The 18,470-nt window shown below is 46.8% G+C and overlaps 1 protein-coding gene across 2 annotated transcripts in view; it reads right to left on the reverse strand.

Moving 5' to 3' along the window:
- The window catches only part of PCNX2 (pecanex 2), a gene marked incomplete at its 5' end in the record, with an annotated part of 286,590 nt that overhangs the window by 39,564 nt on the left and 228,556 nt on the right, over window positions 1-18,470 (reverse strand). For both annotated transcript variants that reach the window (XM_080822822.1, XM_080822823.1), the window contains 2 exons: window positions 11,292-11,507; window positions 15,457-15,515. In XM_080822822.1, the coding sequence (XP_080678948.1) occupies window positions 11,292-11,507; window positions 15,457-15,515 (275 nt within the window). The remainder of the gene's footprint in view (window positions 1-11,291; window positions 11,508-15,456; window positions 15,516-18,470) is intronic.

Here is an 18,470-nt window from a genome sequence, read left to right on the forward strand (position 1 = left end):
GTGATGGGAATGGGGACTAGGGAACGGGCTGTTCACCAAGAGGTCAGAAGACACGAAGGAGATGCCGGGCCATTATGTGATGGGGACTTCAAAGGGACACATTAAAAATGGTCCCCTGCAGCCAGAAGGCTTCCCTGAAAGAAAACGTCAGCTCGCAGTACGACTTCCCGGTGAGATCACGCAGGTGGAAGCCTAAATGCATGACATATTGTACAGATCGGGCCTCTCGACCCTCCAATTTTCCTCCTCACCTGACGCGTGTACTTTGAGAAACACCACTCAGGTGTCCCAAAGAATCTAACAGGATTCCACAGAGCTCGGCCCCAGCCAGCTGGAGAAATACCACACCCCCCAACAGTGAGCTTCTCATATGATGCCAGACATAATGACAGACATGCTAACGGGGGAACTCTAAACCAGCATTGGTTCCTGCTAGCTCGTGATATCAAGGGACTATTATGCAAGCGGGCAAAATAATATCAGAGAAGACTTTTTAAGGTTTTCGAATTATGGTCACTTTCAGGAAATCAAATCACAGTCACAGTGTGATTTGTCTCCCACCAACTGCCGCCAGCCCTGCAAACCTCCTCTATGGTTTTAAAGTCACAGAGATGCCTTTCTCTGGCCCCCCTCAGCCCCACTGCTTCTCGGTTGCTGGTCATCTATCCCCAGCTGCCTGCCCTGGGAGGAGGTCTCTGTATCCGCTAGCCTTCACCAGATTTAATTTCTGGGAAGAAATAATTATTCTAACAAGAATATATTTATATGCAAAACTGTCCTATTACACATCCCATTTCTTGCCGGCTACACATCCATCGGATAAGCACCCCTTGAAATTAATCCAAACTTAACGATGGAGAAAAAGATTGCCAAGACTATGTGCGACACAACGGAGGTCAGGAGCCGAAGTGAGTCAAGGGGTAGGACTGGTCTCCTGAGACACTGAATGAGTTTAGTTCTTTATTATTTTACTGGATAGTTTCTCCTCTAGTCCCAGGTTCCAGGCCTTCAGCAGCACTGGACTTGGGCACCTTTTAAGTATCATGGGGAGAATCTGGAAGTGTATCAGGCCAGTGTGCAGTAGGGGGAAAATATGTTGGGATAATTTATACACATTTGATTCTGTGGGCCCAGCGGAGATTTTTATTGTAACCATTTTATATTTTGAGGAGACTCAATTTGTTTTAAGACATACCCACATGAATAAAAATTCTCTTGTGCTCTGTTCAACAAGCGGGATTTTAAATGCAGTGAAACGCCTTCCAGTGAAACAGCATTGTTTTTTCTCAGAGAATTTGTATTTCAAAACCTCATCTATTTGTGTAATATTTTTAAAAAGATTTTATTTATTTATTTGACAGAGAGAGAGAGAAATCACAAGTAGGCAGAGAGGCAGGCAGAGAGAGGGGGGGAAGTACGGTCCCTGCTGAGCAGAGAGCCTGATGCAGGGCTTGAACCCAGGACCCTGGGATCACCACCTGAGTGAAGGCAGAGGTTTTAACCCACTGAGCCACCCAGGCGCCCCTCTATTTGTGTAATATTAATCAACTTGAAAACTGGTGTCTCAGATAGCATCTCACTTCTCGCACACATTAAACTGCTTATGCAGGGGTAATTTCTCCTTTCAAAGATGAGGACACCGAGTCTCAAAAGCGACTTCTCTGGGAGAAGGATCTGGTCTTTTGGATTTAAAGTCAGTATTTCCCCTTTATCATACACTGTCTAGTAAGACTTCACAAATTATAAGCAAAAGTTCTCTGAATCTACTTTCTTCTACCAGCCCACAGGCGAACATGAAATGAACCAAGTCACTTTTGAAGCATAGGTATAAGAAACATTGAAATACATAATAATTATATGTGAATATTTATATGTGAATACTATGGTTTTTCTCCCCCTCCTGCCCCACTCACAGATGAGAAAACCAACACACTCAACTTCACATGCAAGAGTCAGATATTTCTCATTCGTATTTAATTCCAAGTTGTCTTATTTTACTTTTCTCCAACAAACTTATTCTTGAGTGTTGTTAAAATATGCAGATTCTGTGAATTTCAACAGGAAAGCCCCTTTCCTTCCCACACTGCCTATCTAGACAAGCACGGCTTTGTCTCTTGCACTGACGTGTCACACAATTTGAAATAAAGAAGAATATGTGTGTAGGATTTCTGAATGGAGAACCTATTATTTTATGGATGAACTTTGGACCCAAGGGATTTAACTGCTTACTCGAGCCATGTAGACATAGGAACTCAGGACTCACTAATGACCTGAATGTTGCCATAGAGAAGAAAGAACTCTAGATAGTTTCAAGATTAGTGGGAAGCTATGGCTCTCCATGGACTCGCCAGTTGGGAGAAAGGTTTGGGTTGGATTAACTTAAGATAAGATTAGTGACACAGATATATTAAAAATGTCCCCACAGGCCGGTGATTATGGGGTGTTAGCCAAACTCTGAGATGGCTGAGAACATTCCAGACAAACAGGCACATAAATCCCACTTTTTGATGTTTTCCAGATCCACCGGTAACGTATGGCTTCATCCTGATAACCATGCTTAGCTTCCCACGTTCATTCTGCAAGAGCCTTCCAGGTTTCACAGTTGCTAAGGCAGCTGATCATTCAAGAAACTGAGCTGCTATCAGTGGTGACGCCATCTTAAGATTTAAGAGCGCGTTCAGGTTAAATTTCTGAGTTTCAACAACCAGAGAGATTATTTTTAAAAATGGTTACTTATTCTTTCCTTCCCCCTTCCTTTTTCCCTTCCTTTTTCCCTTCCTTCCTTCCTTCCTTCCTTCCTTCCTTCCTTCCTTCCTACTTTCCTTTCTTTCTTCCTTCCTCCCTCCCTCCCTCCCCTCCAAGGAAGTGTGGCATACTGCAAAGGTCATGGACTTTGGGGACATCCACATCCATATGCTTACCTCTCCTCCACCACTGGGGACTGTGAAGCCTGGAGCAACTTACTGAACCTCATTCCCCAATCTCTTTACGTCTCAGATAGGAATAATAACACCTGCTCACCTGTAATAACTTAGAGTTATTATAGGGAATATTCTAGAATATTCTAAGAACTATAATTAAAGTGCTTAGTATGGTACCTGGCAAAGAACGCATGCTCAGGAAACCTTAGATAGGTTCTACTTTCTCCCTCAACCAGTATTTACGGGGCATCCTGCATGAGCCAGTCAACACACCAGGGGAGGGACATGAAAGACAAGGGGTCTCAGCCTTTGAGAGCCTCCCAGTCTAACAGCAAGGGTATTTCACAGTCTGCACGAATAAAGCACTGCATCTATAAGCTTTGCAAGAATACTGAAAATAAGCTTTGGTTTTAAAATTATGACTTGTGATTTTATTATCAAGAAACCTTTATTGACCACCCACCACATGTGGCCACATGACCAACACCATGGCCACATCCTGATCCCCAAGATTCATGATCTAGACATACAACAAACAAAACAAACCAAAATTTTCATCATGACTTTGTTCTAAATAAGAGGACAAAGTAATCTCTATTGGTTGTGGTTTCTTGTTTGAACTACTGTTATGAGCAAACACTGGAGGTATTTGATCCCATGGGAATGTATATATAAAACATAAAATATGTATACAAATACAGTATCATTCATCCTAAAGAAATACTGAGAAAAGAATAATTCGACAGAAAACGGGAGTTAGACAACTAATAGAAAATGTGAATGTCCACATAACATCGTGCATTTCTGACACGGGTGTCCAAAACCCCGCTTGATCAAATGACACCTTAAGATTTCCTAAGCCCTCCCCTAAGAAGATTTCTGGAAAGCTGATCTTGCTGTGATAAAAACGTAGTGGTCCTGTCTGTATTAATGAGGGTAATGGGAGCTGCATGCGTAACTAAATTCCATCTCAGCAGCCCCAGAACTTCCCTGCGTGTGACCCTGCTGCGTGTGACCCGGCCTTAGATGATAGGATCCACTTCATCGCCCTTGAGAGAACATTGTTTTATGGCAGTTCACGTCATCTGCCATGGGGAGCCCAGGACCCCCTATAGCGTAATTTCCATAGCACTGGATAAATCACATTTTCTGACCTGATTTTACCCCGACTTCCACCCAGGCCACAAACTCTTGAGATCCTTTCGCTGTGCCCTCGGGGACTCATGGTCTATTCCTCAACTTACTGGCATGTTCTCCTCTCCTTGGTGCCCTATTGGAAAGCTGGCTCTCCCTGTCCCTTCTGCAGCTCTCTGGAGCGGGGTTCATTGTTTTCCCACACTCCTCGGGTGCCCAGGTCGGAGGAGGCTGGAATATGTCCTCTTGCTTCTGAGGGATGCTCTCAGGCCATTCTGTCTACTCTGCACCCTTCTCCCTTGTTGCATCCTTTCGGGGCCCTCTAGGTAATTCCAAGTCCGCGGAAATTCTGGCCCAGGATCACTGGCACTCTCCAGCATACCCCTGGCCACCTCTCTTGGAGATTTCAGGATCCACAGAGACGCTCCTTCCAGCATCCTGAGCCCTGACTCCCACTCATCTAATGATCTCATCTTCCACTCAACCTCAGCCCTTCATCTCCATGGCCATGACCCTAAGTTGTGATTACCAAAGACTGTCTCCCCCTGTGAGTGTTAGTTTCAAAGCCCCTGCTCTCCAGCAACCACCTCCTGTCTTTCTAGCTCATTTCCTCTAACACTACAACTTCAACAATGCTGATGTACATTTCCTGGATCCAGAAAGCCCTTCACCAGGTCCTGTTCCTCACCTCTCTCATACCCTTACTTCCCCCCACCCCAGGTGGCATTCCATGGCTGGCCATTGCCGTCACCATCACACCCTTGCACACGCTGTCAGTTCCCTTGTCCTTGGTTTACCTTATGGCACTCAGTCAACTCGGTCTCAATCCTGATTAAGGCTAAGTCTGCCATTCTCTACCTGCACCCATGAGGCTGCATGTGGCTTAGGGAGAAACACGAGCAACCTTAACACGTCTTCCTTTAAAATCATGATACCTAACCTCAAGTGGCCTCTTCATACTGGCCAACTGTATTGCCTCCACTCCACCATTCTTCCGTCCTCACGCCCATCTCTTAACTGCATCTGGGCCATATGTTCCCCCTCCTCTCCTGTTACTGTCAATGAGCTACTATGGATTCCATTCTCCCAGCCCTTGGGATTCTATCACTCGCCATCATAGCAAGCCCTCCTCTTCCCTTTGCCTGAAATCCTTCCACTCGTCTTCACTGTCCAGGCCTATCATCATCTGGTGCACTGATGCTCCAGGGTGCTGACGTTCCCTGTGTGGCACTGTATTAGCAGGAAGTTCACGGCCATGGTCTCAAGACTGGGATGTCCACCAATAACACCTACTCCCTGTGAGAGAATTATTCTTGGAGTCCGGCAGAGAGGACATGTTTCACTTTCCCGCAAGTGCATCATATGCTGGAAGTATTTTATCCCTTCTGACCTGATGGCTTGTCGAGCTGGAAATACACTAGGAACTTAGAGATCACACCGAGGTTCCAATGATGAGTCTAGAATCTGAGAGGTCAAGTCACCTGTGATGCTCTGTTAAGTATCTTGATATCTTAAATACCTTTTGGTTGCCTTTTTTTGGGGGGGGGGCAACTAGAAAAATAATGTGGAACTTCTGAAAGGATGTGCCAGTGACTGAAGGCATTTTACCCAGTTACTTAGTGTTTGCAAACTAAATAAGCATTACAACACAAATCCAAACAAATATCCAAAAGGAGAAAGGAAGGAAGAAGGTAAAATGGTAATATAGAAAGAGAAATTCTGGTTAAGAGCTAGAGAGTCACGTGGGTTTGCCTAGTTCCAGCACTAAGTAGCTGTGAGCCTGCCTAGTTCTAGCACTAACGAGCTGTGAGCCTGCAGAACGTATTCACCTCCTGGATCCTCACTTTCCCATTTGCTAATTGGGAGGAAGTGATGGGACTGTGGCAGTTCTGACTGTAGGTGTCATCTTCACAGGTTGGTGCTCTCTCCTTAGCTTGGAGTTCACATTCATGTCATAAGAGACTCCCTCCAGTGCCTCTTATGTTTGGCTCCTACTCTTGGTTCTCCCCCTCTTTAGACAGTATTTTCAAGTAGCCTGGCTTCTCTTGTTCACAGCACCATGAGTCCTCATTCGTCTCCCCTTCTAACAGGAATGGATGAACCTATCAGCCTGGGTCACCTGGATGACTAAAGGAGAACAGAAATGGATTGAACAGATAATCAACTCTCGCTTTTCCATGTTTCTGTATCCACCTACAGTGATGGTTAAATGGACTTAAAATCCAATAGATTCCATTTCCTTTGAAAAACCTTGAACTTGGTGCCCCTCACACTGTGGACCTTCTAAAGTGTTATCTGTTACCTTGACTTCGATTTAGAGCCAATGATTAATCTGTCAAGTCTTGAATGGTTTCCTGAGAAGCTCTTTGGTGAGGCAGATGCAAGTAATACTCATAAACCCAAGAGCAGCAAAGGTACCACAATCCCATTTCTTTAACAAGTATAGAATTTATTTCTATTCTGGGATATGTGAGCCAAAAGGAGTAGGACAGAAAAATGCGGCTTCCTTATTTGTATTCTTCGTTTGAACTGGTTTCAATTGTTCCCTACAATACCAGCCAACAGAAAAAAAAGATGTGTCGTGGACCTTAATCATTTTTTGGGCTATCCAGGATCTAAATCTCTACTGCATATTTGGAAAATTGCCCAGAAGCCAAACTGGCCAACTGTTCATGAACTTTTCACTTTTACTCTTTCTCCTGGGTCTCAGCGAGACAGCATTCCTAGTTTCTCTTACAGCAAGCTATGTTGTTTCTAAACAACAGAATAGAAGAGTAGATGATGTATTCCAGGTACAGGCCTGTCCCAAAGCAACCTTTTAGGCAAGTCTCCACTCCCTGCCAATTTGATGCTGAAGCTCAGAGTGACCTCAAAAGCAATGCGCTAGGGACTAAGCAAAGCTTCTGTTAGCCAGGACACTTGACAGTGTGGAAGGGAACCATCCCCGACCTCTGCCACCTCTTCTCACTGATCTGACTCTACGTGAGTACAAAAATAAGCTTCTGTTGTGCCAGTCATGGAGACTTGGGACTTAACCATGACAGCAGCCAGGGTGACTTCAACCAATGTACTTATACGGTGAGTCCTGGCAAGAGGCAGTGATCATCTCCTGCTCTGGGAACTGAGAACTTAGACACCCTCTTTCCCAGCCTCCCTTGCATCTAGAGCATAGGCATGTGGTCTCTGCTTCATCCATGAGCGGCACCCCAGACTTTGACTAATGTGCTGGTGACACAAAGAAGCAGGTGCATGGGACATATTCTGTAAGGGGGGGGGTGGCAGCAGGGGCTCTTCATCCAGATTCAGGGGGTAGCAGGGGCAGCAGCATCCAGGATCACGGTGTCAATAAAGTGAGGGCAGCGCCCATGTCCCCCCTCCTCCCCGCCAAGATGTGACTGCTTCATGGGATCAGTGCACGGTGTGATTTTAGACATGGCTGTTGGCTTAGAATCACCAAACCTGCTTTTCCAGCCTTCTCAGAAAGTCTGTGCCCTGTGCAATACCTTCCAATAAACCCTTCTCCTGGTTAAGTTTGCTAGGGTTGGTTTCTGCTGCTTGCAATTAAAAACTACTATGGATACAGCTGCATCCCTTGCAGTGAGAAACGGACAGGTAGACTTCTGCCCCTGGTCATGGGAGGTTGTATTCGCCTTCCTCTTCCTCCAGGGTGTGCTATTCATTTCCTAGACTCAGTTTGTGCCATGAGGGGTGCATACTTCCGCTGACGGCTTCAATGTGCTTCAGAAAGGGAGCGTAGCTGGATTTTGACTGCCCCAGGTCATAATGAAGTAGGTCACATTTGACCAAAAAAAAAGACAGCTATTTGGGAATATAGGAAACTGGAGAAAAAAGTGAAACACTGAAGGGGTATCTTGGAAAAATACTTGAGGAGGAGAAAGAACACAAGATCTTCCCTGGGAATACTGTAATAGATATTGCAAAAAGATATAAAAAGGAAGAGTCCTTTTAGGTCAGCTGGATCCCTCCTGCAAATAGAGCATAACTTGGGTTTTTGTCCTGCTTTCTTAATAGCATCGTGTTCCAGTCTACAGTAGAACTAGGTCAAAGAAAACGTATTGTACAGGAGTGAGCGGTATCGGGCAGGTTAACTGGCATTTGGTTCTCAAGACATCATTAGGAGGCTTAGGCCATTCTTATAGGCAGGTTCCATTTCTCCTGTGGTTGGCAGGAGGAAGAAAAACCACCTAGGAAACCCTCCTGGGCGGTCTCACCGAACACAACAGTTGGTGTGTTGGTTCTGAGCCATGTTCTGGGTTTCACCTGAGGCAGCGTCAGGAGCCTGGTGTGTAGTTCCAAGACTGGCCCCCAGTGACTCGTGCTGTGTGACAGGGCTGCTTTCTGCCGCACTAATTGGAGCTGCCCTTGGGGATGACTCTGGCCAACAGGACATGCTGGGAGTGACGGAGTGCCTGTCCCAGAGACTGGGCCATAAGGGTCCTCGTGGTGGCCGTGTTCCCCTCTTTGGAACACCGAGACCACCCAGACCACACCTAGTCCAGCCCGCTAGACACTGAGCGTCACCTGGAGGACAGCCACGGGCCCGAGTTGGTAGCCAGCTCCGGATGTGGCCCCTCAGACCTTCCAGCCTGGTTCATCTCCCAGCTGAATGCAGCTGCCCGAGAAACCCAGGGTGAGCCCAGCAGAAGAAGCACCAGCCACCCACACAGCAGTGAAGAAGAAACATCTTTGTTGTGCTAAACCATTATGTTTCTGACGGTTGGTCACACCCTCCAAAACGGTATGAGGCAAAGCCCGAACACTCAGGGCGACGGGCTAAGAAGAACGCCTGTTCATGGTCTGCAGAGCTCACAGGTGAGTTCCGCACGCTTCCAACGTCCAGGTAGCTTGAAGCCCGGACACTCGAGCGTCAGTTCACCAGTGGAATGGAAGCCCCGTGGCACTTGTGATAGAAGCTCTAACTCAGGGTCGATTGGGCTCACTTTAAAAATTCTCCTTTGAATTCCAGGAAACCCCGGAAGCTCTCAAAATGGACAAGTCTGTTGCGTTATTGTACCACCTCCTGCAGCATTTTTTGGCATTTGGGCCCAATTTCAGGGAAACACGGCTTCTCCGTTCATGGTGCAGAACTGGACCACTATTCCCTTGGCCCAGTAACATTTTCCAAAGTAAGTTCCCTGAATTCAATTCTTACAATTTGTAAGGATGCATAAAGTACATGCCTAAACCACAGACCCACCATTCTAAAATATATATACATATGCGTGTATATGCACACACACAAACACACACACACACACACACACACACATACATATGGTACAAAGTTATTTAGGAATGCTAATAAAAGTAATGGATATTCATAAGACTAATGCTTAGAACCAAAACGCTTGGTTAAAGTATTAGGAAACTGTGTTAGAGATATAAAATAATGGCAGTTTGTTCTTGGCTAAAAGGTGTGTTTTCGTCGCTGTGAGGTTCTGGAGGGTGATGACTCATCTTTCCAGCATTTTCTCGGACCCCTTTCTCCCAAACCACCTGGCAACCCCAAATGGCTACGTTTGGCCTTTTTATCATCATGTGCCCACCCTCCCCTCCAGCTGCAGCCTCTCCTCTGCTGAGCTGACCCACAGCCCAGTCTGATGCCTCGTCTCTGGTCCCCATGGCGCCCCACGCATGGCACTGCCGTGATGCTCATTGCTCAGTATGTGTCTCTCGTCAGCCTTGCTTGGCTCGTCAGCCAAGTTCCTTAAGGTGGGGCCCCTGCACTTCTGTACTCACAGCACCTAGCCCAGTGCTTGCTAAATGTCTTCTGAGAGAATATAAGACCCTTATGTCCAATTAGCCGCTTGATAGATCCACTTATACGAGTCGACGGCAATTTAAAAGTCCATTTAAATATCCAACATGGAGCCGTTGGTTACACTCCCAAACCCAAAAGTGCTGGTCGCCTCCAGGCTTCCCAGTGTCAGTAAAGGCACCTCTGTCCACCCACGTGCTCAGCCTGGAAACTGGGGAGCATGCCGAGCCTCCTCTCTCCCACACCCCCCAACGCTGCTGAGCCCAGCCCTGTCCACGTCCAAATCTCCCTGAACTCCTCTGTCTCCCCCTTCCTCCCCTGCTTGAGTGACTCCGAGGCCCCCCTAAACAGCTCCCCATTATGCACAGAATGAATGCAGCTCCTCATCCCAGCTGGGAAGCCCCATGTGCCGGGGCTCCCACCCCGTCCCGTGCCACGCTGCGGCCGGCCTGCTGGTTCACTCTGGTCACGTCAGGGCTCCCCGATCATCCACGGAGGACGCAGAAGCCCCCAGCCTGCACCATCCTTCTCCCTGACCGCCTTCCCTGGCCGCCCCGTCTAATGCAGCAGCGCCCAGCCCCACCCTCTGTGGTGATCACGGTCACAGACACATGATTTACTTCTTTTGTAGAACTTCCCGCCATTGTGTTCCTTTGCTCATTTGTTTATTGTTCGTTTTCCACATCTCCCACCGGAGGTCAAGGCCACCAGGGTAGGCGTCTTATGAGTCACGTGCCCATGGCACCGCCGCAATTAGAGCTTGGCCAGACACAGAGGAGGTGTTGGGAAAACATGGACCGAATGAGGGAATAACCAAAGAACACAGGAGAAGGGCCCCTGAGCACGTCTGCTGTGCGAATCCCTGCACAGTCCCCACTCGGCCCTGGGAGCAGATGAACGGGAAACCCGGGGTCACGCTTTCGAGATTCAGGTCAGCTCTGTAACCGCAAAGCAATCAGCATCCACACCGTGCCCGCAAACACATGATCTCATTTAAGGCACGCAACTTTAAGAGGCTGCCATTCTTCTCTTCTCATCGTACAGCTGAAGACAAAGGACTCAGACACAGAACGACGGCCCCATGCAGACCTCAACACCTAAAACCCCAGAAGCGGCTTCTGTTTCAAGTCTGGCTGACCCCAGCTGGAACCCATGCACGCTCCATGTCCTCCCGGCACGTCTGAGTTCTTTCTAGAAGGATTAAAATCAAAGTTCTGACCTGCCGTGCCAAAGATTTTCACCAGATGGTACGGTTCACCTCGTCACTCCCTCAGATGGCCGGGATGGGTCTACACCAGAACACGTAAATGAGGGCGGTTGCAACCAGCTCCCCCTTCCCCCCACCATCTATAGGACAGGTGTTACATCCTTCCCCTCACGGAGACGTCTCATGAAAGCTTTGCACAATAGCTAATCTAGCCAACCAGCCTCCAACAACTTCCACAATGAAGACTTACCTCGAAATTCCAGTCCTCGAAGCTGAAAGGTGACAAGACCATTTCCAATTTCAATCAGGTGAACGAAAGCATTGAGGTAGTCGGAGGCCAAAATAAAGCAATCGCCAGAGCTGTAGTTACCCCATCGACCAAGAACTAAGTCTCCGCACAGGGACTCCTGCAGGGCCCGCGTCAGGTGCTCATAAAAGATGGAATTGAGATTGTTGTCATCACTCCCTAAAGACAGAACAAGAAATACCATCAGTGGGTCCTTACCCCTATACACTCAGATCTGGGAAGTGATGAGCTGTCATTTGATCAAGGGTAAAATAAATCAGGCTTTGTAGATACTTTGCCTATTTTTGTTGACTTTGTGAAACCCTCTTATTTTTTTTACCTTTCTCTTCTTTCTGGGCAGTCTTGTCTACACAAATGGATTAAATTATTGTCTTAATGCAGATGACTTACAAATTCATACCCTGAGGTCTCTTGTCTAAGCTCTAAACCTGTGCACCTTCTTGTTTACTTAACATCTGCTCTGGTATGTCCCAAATGCTCCCCACCTCCAACATGCCCGAGTCGGGTCCCCCTTCTGTTGCCCATTTCAGCAAATGGTACCAGCACCCAGACAGCCATAACCTAGGGGCTCTGTTCCCACCCCTTCACACACTGGCCTCTCAATTTTACTTTCTTCGATATTTCTGGCATCTTTCTACCCTTCCTCATTTGCATTACGTCTACCTTATTCCAAGCTGAATTATTTCTCAAGTGGACAGCCACACTCGTCCATGACTCCCTGGCGTATCTTTACTGGGACCCCTGCTGCCTCATCTACCCCTCCGCCACAGCCAGAATGAGCTTTTTGACTTGAGAAGGTGAATGCTCTCTCCAGGACCCCCCAGCCCCATTATTTCTAGTCCTTAGTGGTTTTTCAATGCTCTTAAGATAGGAACAAGGCTTCTTCACATCACCTATAAGAGGATCCCACATAATTTAGCGTTCCCGGGTATAAGCTGGGACAGTCGTAGGTATGAGCTAGGAGCAAACCTAGGATATATGCACACACAAGAGACAGGTGGGATCTGCTCCCTATTCCCATCTCCAGCCTCTCTTCACACAAACATCCTCCTCCCTTCTCACTTACGCTCAGCAGAGAACTTCTTCCAGTGGAGGGACTCACGAGCCCTTCCCACCCAGCCCTTTGTAGACACCAGTCTTTCTGCCTGGGTTGCTCTTCCACTCCTCTCCGGCTTTCGCACACTTTCTGTTCTTCGCATCTCATCTTAATGGCTACTTCAGGGAAGCCTCCACTGACCACTTTGCTGGGCCAAATCCCCTGTTACAGGTTCACAGCACCGTGATCCTCTACTCCGAAACACTTGTCGCAGTTAGAATCTGACTTTCGGTTTTTGTGTATATGTGGATATTTGATTTGCGTTTGATTTCTCCAATGCAGTGCAGAAGACGAGATGTGAAGGAAGACAGATCTGTGTCTGAATCTGCTTACTTCTGTGTCCCAACCCTGGCAGAAGTCCTAACGCGCAAAAGGAACTAACTGAATGTCTGTTGAATCATGGATAACACCGTAGGTCCTACAGCTTCTTTAAGAGAATTCCGTTTTTAAGGACACACCTGTCAAGTAACTCCTGGGGCTTTGTGAAATCAAAGTCATTGAGGCACAGAGACGATAAACAGCATCAATTTGTAAGTGTGTGTGTGTATGTGCGCACGCGCGCATGCGTGTGTGTGGATACACACACATATATATGCTACATATAAATACAAACGATTACTGCTAGTATTATGTACTATAGACAAACTCAGGTTTTTGCATATTATATACACATAGATATATAGATGTCATTTACTGCTTCTAAGTTACATATATAATTCAGATTTATGGAGGGATAATTTATGTGGAGTAAACTTTATCTTTTTTAGTGTGCAATCCTATGAGTTTTAATAAACGCATCTTCACATAACCACCGATTAGAAAGATGCATTTGAGATTTGCGCATGTGGCTGTCCCCAGCAGTCTGCTCCGTTTCAGTGCTGCATAGTATTCCGTGGTATGCATGCACTAGAGCCTGTTTATCCATTTATCCGCTGGAGGAAATTTGGGTTGGTTCCAGTTTTAGTGATTAGGAGGAAATCTGTCAAAAATATTCATAAGCAGAAGTTTGTAGGAACATAAGTTTTGGTTTCTCTTGCGTAAATACCTAGGAGTGGGGCCGCCGTTCTCCAAAATGGCTGTACCAGGTTTGCTTCCCCTCCAGCTGCAGTGACCGAGAGTTCTAGCTCTTCCTCATCTTTGCCAAGACTCGGCATTGTCAGCTGTTGCCTGTTTGCTTGTTTAATTATAGCCGTCTGACTGGGTGGATGATAACACCGAGAGAGGAGTGAAGGAGGGGTACAGGAGAGAGGTGGAAGGTTGGGGGAGCATGGGATTGGGGGTTATGGTGTCTTTCCTTTAATCCCCCTTCCATTCCCTCTATCCGATCTCTCACAATGAAGGACAAAACACATTTTAAAGAGAAAACTGGATAAACCTGGACGTCCTCCTGCTCGGTGGTCTTGTGCGTGGAGGAAGTGTCAGGAGGGTCTGAGGGAAAAGTTTACATTCAGTACTCTTATTTTAGGGGCCTCTTATGTATGGGCGTGAACTTCTGGCTCTGGAAAGTCAGAGAAGCAGAGCTGCCCCAAGGAAGAAATCCTTCTAGATGGTCTAGTGGAGTGGAAGCAACGTCAGGGGAGGTCCAGGTAAGGACTGCACATCTGAGTAGAGCTGCCCCTGGTCCGGACCCTAGGGAAAGGGAGCATGACTGGGGGTACAGGAAGGTGAAAACTAACCCATTCCTACATAAGGAAGAGCACTGGTCCACCCGTAAGAAATCTAAGACAACACCGTCACATTATGACTATCCTTGCTGAGCACCCACGGCAGCTGAAGGCTGAATTGAAATTAGTGCACTTATAGCCTAATTATGATGACCGGGGAGAAACTGAAGGTTCTGTGGGCTGAGTCACGTCACTCAGTCTCCTGAAGTAGCAGCACGCCCAGTCTCCCGTGCAGAAGAAGCCTGCCTGACCTGCCATTCGATGCATGTCCAATGATGCGTCAGCACGCATCCCGAGACCCTAATCAGAGATTACTTCGGAGTCTCTGCCACTTTTAAAGGGAAGGCCTGAATGAGAGAATTAATTTTTGCTCAGTTCTCCAAACTGATATTTAACTAAAATAAAAACAGTTTCAACCACCGGAGTGGAGTCTTTGTAGAAAGAACACCTTGACCACGGAGCCGCATAATTGCATTCAAATGAGACAACGATCATGAGTACCTGGAGGGAAGATGTACCCGTGACTCTGTCCGTATACCTCGTGTCGACGGCCCTGCAATGTCACAGAGTCCCAGGGCTGCGCATCAGAGACACTCGTAGCCTACCCGGCCTCCCGCGCCCCCACGTCGTACCGATGAGTTGAACTTTAGGTCAACAAAAAATAAGCCTGTCTCTCCAGGTATTTTACCATTCCTAATTACGAGTTCAAAGTAATCGTGTACATGCAATTCAAATGTAGATAATGACATGATGCCACTCCTCCTAGACAAAACCTCCAGCACAGCCGAGAGTGAGGTGGATGAAAATAGAGACAAGTTAAACTCTGCATTCTGATATGAGGGAAAAAGGGAGAATGGTTAAAAATGTAACAGAACGGAGGAAGCAAAAAGTAAAATAATTTCCTGGCAGGTAAGTCCTTGCACAGCTTAACGTTGAACGAAGTTTCTGAAGACAATCGGACCCTACATGCAGGAACGGCTTCCCGTTGAGAACACTGTAAGGCTGACAACGAATTTTTTTGCTGCAAGACCAGTAACAAGGTTTAGAGTCCATATTTGCCTTTTGCCACACACAAACTAAGATGTCCTCGCCGACAGTCGCTTTAGACTGAACAGGGACCACAGCAAGTCTAGGTAACAGAGAAGAGTATTTCCAAACCCAATCAGGATGCTCGCTCAGTCTATCGGTATCATTTCATTTTTCTGGCCAGCATATTCGTTACCCAGACATATTTCCACAGTGACTAAAAAGACTGAGTACTCATTTCCCCCGTTTGGATTGAAGGAAGCCATCTATATAAGGGCGTAAATAAGGAATTTAAAGAGTAAGAGGGAAGGTATTTTCTTACCTGGATCCTTTTCAATTTGGACCACCAGTCTCGTGTTGGAATTATCCACACGCCGTGTGCTAGAAGGGAGCACAAAGGGTAGACGGTCACGAGTAGAACACTACGGAGGAGAGAGAGCTGGTGTGCGGGACTGGCTGTGTGGTGGGGAAGGCGGGGGACGTGGAGCTCACCAGTCGCGGCCATCGCTCCTATGGCACCTGCTGCAGGAAGGGAGAGGGGTCTCACGACAACGAAGAGAAGGAAAAGTACAAGAAACCCGGGGAGGGGAGAGATGATGACATCTCAGGATTGGGAGACCGGCCTTGTGCCTTATCAAGTTTGAGCATCAGGTCCTTAAAATGAAAGCAAGCACTTGGACTGCCGATGGAATGTCTCCCACCTTCCGATTTTAAAAGCGGTACACACACAGACATCTTTCTTTTCCAACTGATCCCAGAAAACTGGTGAGTGATCAGCATCACCACCACTTGCTTTCGAGCGCTGGGCGCATTCTTCCAGGCCTCTCTTCCGTTGAAGCACAAGAATGAAATTGGGTCTTACCAACTAGAAGACACATTGTCTGCAGCCATGGCGACAAACGGCCATCAGAACCAGTTTTAAATCTCTCCAGTTATGACAACTCACCTCCATTCAGAGCCTCAAGTAAACCAGCCAACCCACGTGGCGCCTTGCTTCTGAAGACAACCAGTGAGGGGTGACTGATCAACAGCGTGTCCCCAAGGAACTGTCCATGCCCATGCTATCAACCGGCTTCTGCCTCTAATACTTCAGCCATCCTTGACCTTCACGTGTCCCAGAAACACTTTATAAGTGCAAAGCTCTGCTTAGAGAGACTGTGCCTGACCTGCTTTGTCTTTTTATTTGTACTTTTTAATCTTTTTAAAGATTTTTTTAATTCATACATTTGAGAGAGGGAGCTAGAGAGAGAGCACAAGCAGGGGGAGAGACAGAGGGAGAGGCAGATGGAGAAGCAGAGGGAGAGGGAGAAGCACATTCCCCACTAAGCTGGGAGCCCAGCGTGGGGCTCGACCCCAGGACCCCAGGATCATGACCTGAGCCAAAGACAGACGCTTAACCACGGAGCCGCCCAGGCATTCTGTGTCTTTTTGTTTCAGATCTTCAGGGGTGGTCTCATCACCCTTTGGAGGATAAAATAGGAGATTGACTTCAACCACATGACCTTGAATATTTAACTGTTCATGATGTACAAAGATGGCAATTTCCCACGGTTAAACCAAAGCCATTAAGAAAGGGCTTTTCACTAGAAACGTACCATCGAATACAGGCTTATGTACAAGTTTGAACAATAATGAGGATCCTGTTCACATTTGTGAAAAAACTGATCTTTCGCATGCCTGGCCCCTGCCTTTCCTTTCTCTGCTCCAACCATGCTAGCCTTTTTCTACGTCTGCAGCACGCCCTGACCTCCTATTCCTGTCACCCTGCCTTCCCTGGCATCCTTTGTGACTCTGGCGTCCTCGCTCTACTTCGGAGTCCTTTCTACCCCATCTGCCTTCCTGACAGACTCCTCTAGTGCTTTAAGTCTGGCCCCAGTATCGCTCTCAGGGAAGCCTTCCTGACACCTGCTCTAGGTGAGACTCATGTCATATGCTCCTTCACACATCACACCTCTCCTGTGGGGAGCCTGTCATAGTTAATATTACTAACAGTGATGACAGCTAATAGTTCCGTAACACTTCTCTGCGTAAGTACTTCACGTGAGCTAACTCATCATATCCTTACAACTACCTTCGTAGAACCTGGCCGGCTGACTCTACCATGTCGTATATTTCTTTTTGTGATTATTTGATTATATCCGCCTCTGGAGTGAGGCTACTCCAGACCCTGAGTAGCATGAAGACCCACCTTTGCTCACAACTAGCATGAATAAATGAAGGGCCCAAAATAATGCTGTTTCTAATGTTAATTCTTCTCTCATGACATCTGCTAAGAAGAATAGAGACTAGCCACCACTAACTTCCAACTTAGAGTTAAACGTGATCATTGACATCCCGAGTGTGATTTAATAAATGACAAGCACTCCTTAGTAGATATGGTGCTTAAGAAGAAATCTCAGAATGCAGGATTCTGTTGTGAACTTGTCTCTTGGGAATCAGAGAGATTAAAAAAAAAAAAAATAGGGGAGCCTGAGTGGCTGAGTAGGTTAAAGTCTCTGCCTTCAGCTCAGGTCATGATTTCAGGGTCCTGGGATCGAGCCCCGCATTGGGCTCCCTGCTCAGCGGGGAGCCTGCTTCCCTTCCTCTCTCCCTGCCTGCCTCTCTGCCTACTTATGATCTCTGTCTGTCAAATAAATAAACAAAATCTTTTAAAAATATATTTATATGGAGCTAAGAAAAAAGTATTCTCCTTTCCATCTGCTTCAGATACTTGAGAAGCATCTAGGTGAGATCCTGTTTGAGCTTTGTGGGACTGGAGAGAAGAATAATTTGGCTGCATCTCAAAAGCGCTGTCAGCCCCACCACTCTGTTCTATTATTGCTTCAGTTTTCCTTCCAAATACCCTCGGATCAGCTTTGAAAGTAAAAGAGCCCAGGGTGGCGAAAAATACAGCAAACAACAAAATTCTTTCTAATGAAGGCCGAAATCCCATGTCGGCATAAGAAGTCCCTAAATGGAATTTTAATTTCACCTGAAGACCTAGGACAAATGGAATTTTTAGCAGCAGAATAAACAATTTTTAAAGTGGAGCTGAGCCAAAAGAAATTCATTTACTATACTCCTTGGGGAATTAAAACACCTTCTAAAACTATGTTAACTGGAAAGCTATCTTTTCAAAAGGCTATTGGATGCAGAGTGCTAAATTCGATCAACAATAACTAAGCCAAGCTGCCTGCGTACCCCAGGGCCTCCGGCTCTCCACCAGACTCTCTAAGAAGGTGAACTGTCAGCCATCCCGGGTCATTTGAGCTTTTCTCCAGTGCTTTCCTCCCCTACGTTTGGTGCTTACCACTCAAAGGTGCTAATTAGCTCAGTAATTGGATTTCTGCCTTAACT

Source organism: Martes martes (genome assembly GCF_963455335.1).
Source record: "Martes martes genome assembly, chromosome: 14".
NCBI classification, from domain to species: domain Eukaryota; kingdom Metazoa; phylum Chordata; class Mammalia; order Carnivora; family Mustelidae; genus Martes; species Martes martes.